Below are 6,660 nucleotides of genomic sequence, written 5' to 3'. Positions count from 1 at the left end.
TTCCCACAATGTTGTCTCGTACAGTTGGCTGTCTATCAAAAATCATATCGTCCTCTGCTGTAAGTATATGCCTGTTTTCACTTATCTTCACATGGTGGCTTATCAGGGATCAACATGGCTACATTCAGGCTTTATTTGAATCTTATTGTTAAAAAAATCTCAGCAGTTTAGGGCTTAGTTTTATGTTCAATTGATCTTTTGTTTCTTTTGAGAAAAAAGATCTGGGTTATTTGTATTTTAAAAGTTACTAGTTTGAGTTTTGGTCCCTGCGAGTCCCATTGGTCCAACACTCGAAGAGCAGCTGGTGACTCACCCCTGAGGCAACAAGGAGGAGCTACATATACAAGGCAGAGCAGCAACTCAAGCCTCTACCATTTGCCTTGTACACTGAAAGATTGCTTCCAGACCTGATACTGACTCTAAAAAAGAAACAGAACTTTGGAAGGCAGAAAGGAAGAGCCGAAAGAAGGATTAAAACTAAAGGCACTCACAAAACTTGCTCGGCAGCATTTTTCGGTTTTGTCCAGGTAAGACTTGATCTTTAAGGGGATTTCCCTTCCAGCGTAGAAAAAAGAATTTGTTCTATGCATGTTGGGCAGTATTTATAGTGTTTATTTTTTTCTACTTTCCAGCTTGTTCGCTCATTCCCTGGCAAATGTCTGTGACTGTTCAAATGGCAAATATCAGTGGATCCTCATCCCCTTACACCCTCATTGAAGACTGTGAAGCCACACACAAGGCACTGTATAAGTTCTATGCGGCTGTCATGATTGTGATTTTTATCTTGGCTTTGCCTCTGAACGCATCGGTCCTCCACCTCTTCATATTCAAGCTCAAGTTCTGGAAATCCAACACCAACAATGTCTTCCTCTTCAACCTGGTGCTGGCTGACATTCTCCTGCTCTTCTGTTTGCCAATAAAGGCATATAACTTCATCCACGGAGAGAGGAGGAGTACGCATGAGACCGTCTGCAAAGCTATGCTCTTCATGTTGTTTTTAAACCGCGGCGCCAGCATCGCATTCCTAACAGTGACTTCCATTGATCGATACTTTAACGTGGTGCACCCTGGTCGAAAGAATCTCCTTAAAGCGCTCAAGAAATCTCCTCAGATCTCTATCCTTATCTGGCTGCTACTTCTGCCTCTCACCATCCCCACCATGCTCCAGAACTTCGATTGCTGCAACAGCCACAAAAGTGACGCAAAAAACGATACATTAATCAAGGTAATGTTTATGTATTAAATCTACTATTTACTATCTCTACATTTGGTTGAAGTGTTGTCTGTTTTAGACAGGTTTCCAGTATCAGTCCCAAAGGTCTAGTGTAGTGAATGAAATGAAAGAAATGAGAAGAAAAAAAAGAGCATTTAAGCCCTGAATGATTCATCCACACCTGTTCAGTTTTACAGGAAAACATTTCTACATGGGCGTGTTTATGACTGTTTCTCATGTCAACTCTGTGACTTGTGACCATGTGGCAACACAGTGCTGAATACGCAAGTTTTAAGGGCAGTGCTGGCATCAAAATCTGGATGAAATAGACAGAGTTGTGCAATCTGAAGGACGAGAGAGGACAATGGGGTATGATGTCAAAATGACTCGATTTTAATATTAAGGAGGTTAAGAACTTTAATCATGACTAAACAATATGAGTCCATGGTGTTCTTTCAGAGAGAACAGAGGATGGGGGGTTATCTCGTCCAAGAGCTCCACTTAGAGCATGTTTCCAAAGTTATTTTTTGCACTGTCACAGCACACAGCATTGCTAAAGTTGAGACATGTGGAACCTGGACTGTGTCAAATTGCACCACACGACCAGGAAATGTTTAGAAAAGATGTGTGTATGTTGGAACTAGATTTTATTATTACACAATATAGATCATATGTATGACAGGAATTATGAGGAAGCATGCCTATTATTGTTTAAATTAAAACATCTTAAAGTGCATTATTGTGCTACACCATGGCCACATGCTAACAGAAGTTCTATTTACGTTGATAAATTATTGTTTGACTAGTTTCATCGGGAAAATCACATTACTTATAGACTATTCTAATACATTTTAGGGGGGAAATTAACTTTTTACTACATTTTTTGACATCTGTAGTGTACAGGTTAAGATTTCGTTATGAATAAATAATAACATCATATGTTACATTTGGGTTGCAATTCAGTGATATGTACATGAAATAGGCAAAATAAAGTAAAATTATTTGATAATTCACAAAAGTAATGGTGGTCCAACAACAGGCAAGACAAAAATAGTAGTATAACTTTTTCCCATCCTTCCTGTCCCACTGCTCAAATATATTTTGAGTAAAATTGAAAAGACGCTGAGTATCAAGCTGGAAACCACTGGACTAAACTGCCAAAGTTAGTATAATTAAGTTAAAAACAAGCTCCAACTTGATCGGCTGCAACATCAAACTATGCTTGAGCATTAATCTAATAATGTCTTAATAATATCACATTTTTCCAAAGAATGAGTGCATTTACTTTTGATATTGGAAACATGTTACTGCTAATACTTCTGCACTTTCACTCATGAGTTTGAAGGTCGGCTTTTTTTGTGCTGGAGGTTCCTTTTCCGGGCTGCACAGTGCAGTAGTGGTTAGCACTTTCGCCTTCCAGCAAGAAGATCCCTGGTTCAAATCCCGGGGTGGGCCTGAGATCTTTCTGCATGGAGTTTGCATGTTCTCCCTGTGCATGCGTGGGTTTTCCCCCATGGTACTCTGGCTTCCTCCCACAGTCCAAAAATATGCTGAGGTTAATTGGTTATTCTAAATTGTCCGTAGGTGTGAATGTGAATTTGATTGTTTGTCTGTATATGTAGCCCTGCGACAGACTGGTGACCTGTCCAGGGTGTCCCCTGCCTTCGCCCGAGTCAGCTGGGATAGGCTCCAGCACCCCCACGACCCTAGTGAGGATAAAGCGGTGTATAGAGAATGGATGGCTCCTTTTCCAACTTTTGCTTAAGCACAGGATCCTCAGAACTTCCTTCAGTGATGATTTAGAACAGAGGGTAAACTGTTGACGAGAACTAATTTGATATGTCCTTTTTAGGAACAGTTTAGCCAAAAGATAATAAAATATATGTATACAAGTGTAAAAAATCTTAAAGTGGGTTCCTTTTCTCATTTAAGGATGTGGTGGACAGCATGAGAGAGGCGGTCTTCTTCACTCAGATCCTCATCCCCTTCGTCATCCTGGTCTATTGCACGGTGCACATCGTCAACCGGCTCAGGAAGAAAACAGTCGGCGACAAAACCAAGCTGAAGAGGGCGGTGTTTCTGGTGATGTCCGTTATGGTGGTCTTCTCCTTTTGCTTCCTCCCCTGCACCATAGCCAGGATGGTTCTGCTGATCGTCCGGGTTCAGGAATTGAGTGAACCCATCCAGGATAAAGCTGCTGTGGCGTTTGACGGCCTCATGGTCCTCTCCTATATGGACTGTCTACTGGATCCACTGGTCTACTGCTTCTGTAGCACCAAGTTTAAAGGGCTTTATCTCTCCAACTACTTCCCGTTTTTAGTAAAAGACGGTGATCTGCCGTTAGAGAGCTCAACAGGAAACACAACACAGCCTTCACGCAATAAAGTAATTTGAAGTTAATGTAAACTAAGGATGGGTAGCTGCTGTACAGAGTGTAGGCTTTCTCTGTAGGGACACCTGTTGAAACCAACAGGAGACTGACTGTGCAGAAGAAATGTACTGACTTCATGAAAGAGGACTCTGAAGGTAAAGTGTGCTATGAAGATGAGGCATATGATCATTATTTAACTTGCTATTCTCTAAATATTCCTCAAACAAACAGAAGTACAAATTATAAATAGCAGGGGCCGTTAGGGTCTTTGGTGTCATGAGTTTTTAGTATCATGAGCTGGCAAAATGAATATCATGTGTTTTTCAGTCCAGTGGATCTCACACAATAGTGGCCTGAGGGGTGAAATTGAAAACAGAATCTATTAGGGGAAATGCCTCCCAGCTAAAGTATTCCCATCTGTTTTTCAGTTTGTCTTGGACAGTGAACCATAGAAACATTCTGTTCAAGAACAAGAATCTTATCTGTACTATGAAATCATACCAATCTCATACAGCCTTGGTCTAAGCCTTTTACTGTCAAGCAAACATTGATGTTTAGTGCCATCACTTAAGACTAAGACAATTTAGAAAATAATATAACCCTGGCACATGAAAAATGTCCTATCAAAAACGTTTTCATAAAAAAAAAATCCAGACTAAGGGGACCTCCAACAATCTGGGATATTAATTGTACGCATGCATGTATGTATGTTTGTATGTAGCTGACCCTAAAACTGTCTGTCCCTTATTACATAAGACTTCACGTCCCTCTCCTGTCACTGATTTAACTCCTAGAAACTCATCTCTGTGTGTCAAAGTTTCTTCCCCCATGAAAATAATCCCCTTCCTGCTTTAAAGTGGACTACATGAAACCCTACACTCTTCCTTCCTCGAGAATGAAACTCAGTCTACTACTCCAGCCTAAGCAATGGCAAGTTGTGCTATTGGAATAATTTGCCATATATGTTTGAAACGAAAAATCGACTCTGAAGTAGAAGAATGACATGGAGTCCCAACTTGCAAGTCGATAAGATCAGTCTCTTAAGTTTGCTATGTATGAAACTCTGGAAGTCTGAATCCATGTTTTTGAGATTGTCATCAGCACACTGCAGATTCAAGGTGGAAATATTCAGCCATGGTGTCGATTTCGTTTTTTGATAATGATAAGTCTTCTAGCATATAAAAACATCACATATTCAAGTTAACAAGGTCAAAAAAAACCTTGATTTTCCACCAGAAGACACTGGTTACTAAAGCTGATTTAATATTGTGTTGTAGAACTGTTCATACTGTATATATAGAAGTACGGGGGTAATTGCTATGTAACTGCTTTCTGTCCAGAATAAGTTCTTGTAAATAGATTTATGAAAAGGTTACAGTAAACGGTCCCTCATTATGTCAGGTGCACCAGCCATTAATTGAGTACGCAAAGTCACATCCCTCAAAGTGTCAAATTCCCCTGAATAACAGTATAAATCATGAGTCATAGCTTCAACCAGACTGAACTATACTTCATCCAGAATTACTCACACAAAGTTCACTGTACCTGTATAAGTCACTGGGATGACTTCAGTCATTCTAAGGAATCATCAATGGAAATTATGCACTGAGTGAGGTTATGTCTGCTTTACACTGTCTGACTATAAATAGACTCACTTTAGTAATCAATGAGCTGGAGTCTGGTGAGTCTACATTGCATTTCATCTAATAATGACATCTTTGTTGTGTTTAAAGATTAATCAATGTGAGTCACCAACAACATCACTGATTTCTATTTCCAATGACGTTGTTTGAAAAGGTGAAAGATTGTAATGTTATACTGACACACTGTGGAATATTCAAAAACTTTCTTGTACGGTAATATAATTTTTTTAAAATAAAAAAGTATTAATAACTATAACACATGGATATTTGTGGATTTAAGATAGTTTGAGAAATCAAGAGACACTTTTGATCTCAGGGTCACAAACAAGAGGAATTCTACACATGCATAACTTCATTATCATTCAACAGGCATCGATATTTAGACCTGCAAATGTCCCAGTTGCACACCTGACAACATGTAACTCAAAGCGCGTGAAAACACGGAAAATATTTACCAAGTAAAGGGGCACACATGGCCTGCGGTTATAAAAAGTACAACCTTAAATAATACAGTGTTAAAGTTTGACAAACACAATATCAACATCATGCAGGGGTGTTTTTGTTTACTTTGTCAGATAGTTGTGTAAATTTGACCTATGCAGTGATGGATTTTTAGTTTCACAGTATTTATCATTTGTTTGTCCATGACCCTGATGAATTCTGCTGTACAGCCAATGAGCATCATTCTTTTTTAATCTTAATCCACAGAAAAAAATATAAATTTGGCCACCAGTTCATATACATACATGTCATAGGCACTATTGCAGCTGTATTGGCATTATTAAATACTACATCGTGTTACCGTTAAAATAGGAACAAGTGCTGATGAAATTATTAACGTTTTGATTTATTATTGTATCGCTGCTCAAAAGATTTATCATTTCAGGCGTCTATCACCCCATGAAATTGCTTGTGTATGATGGTAAACATCATCTGAGCATGGTTCAAATGAGTTATCTAGTTTTGTTTTGTTGTATTGTTGTATCCCAATAAATGTTTTATTTCCCACAAGACACGATAACAATTCAACTAAAGTTGTATTAGAGCCACACAAGTTGAAATTGTCATTAATATGTTCTTCAGGTGGCGTTATGTAAATGTTTACCATTACTTTTGTGTGTTTTTACTACTGCAACAGCATGTGAAAGTGTAAATATATTTTCATCGTTGACTACATTTCTGCTGAGTGATCCTTCGTCTTTCTACACGCATACAGAGTTTTGGATAGCTTTTAAACTTGGTATCCAACGGCTGATTTGACACAAACATTCCCAAGAAGTTTAGATATGAGTCAGCATGCATTTACGCAATAATGTGACTTGTGTTGTGGGATAAAGAGTGAGTGTCTTACATTCATTATTAGGTACTTGATAGAAGGAGGGAAAACAACCTAAGCAACATTTAGATGACTTCAGTCTTAAAGCCAAGGTACC

General features: G+C 38.8%; 1 protein-coding gene across 1 annotated transcript; it reads left to right on the top strand.

The window, feature by feature from the left end:
- The first annotated feature begins 392 nt into the window (after window positions 1-392).
- Window positions 393-6,403, top strand: gpr31 (G protein-coupled receptor 31). Its single transcript, XM_022192699.2, has 3 exons — window positions 393-527; window positions 633-1,225; window positions 3,146-6,403. Exons 2-3 carry the CDS (start codon window positions 656-658, stop codon window positions 3,605-3,607), a joined length of 1,032 nt encoding a protein of 343 aa, XP_022048391.2. The 5' UTR covers window positions 393-527; window positions 633-655; the 3' UTR covers window positions 3,608-6,403.
- Window positions 6,404-6,660: the final 257 nt, after the last annotated feature.

Source organism: Acanthochromis polyacanthus, chromosome 16 (assembly GCF_021347895.1).
Source record: "Acanthochromis polyacanthus isolate Apoly-LR-REF ecotype Palm Island chromosome 16, KAUST_Apoly_ChrSc, whole genome shotgun sequence".
Classification (NCBI taxonomy): domain Eukaryota; kingdom Metazoa; phylum Chordata; class Actinopteri; family Pomacentridae; genus Acanthochromis; species Acanthochromis polyacanthus.
This window is presented reverse-complemented; position numbering and strand designations above follow the sequence as displayed.

Bases quoted from the DNA above. Each gene is read 5' to 3' on its own strand.
- gpr31 (XM_022192699.2), top strand. From the start codon at position 656: ATGTCTGTGACTGTTCAAATGGCAAATATCAGTGGATCCTCATCCCCT. The intron at 1,226-3,145 runs GTAATGTTTATG...TTCTCATTTAAG, and splicing joins AAAACGATACATTAATCAAG to GATGTGGTGGACAGCATGAG.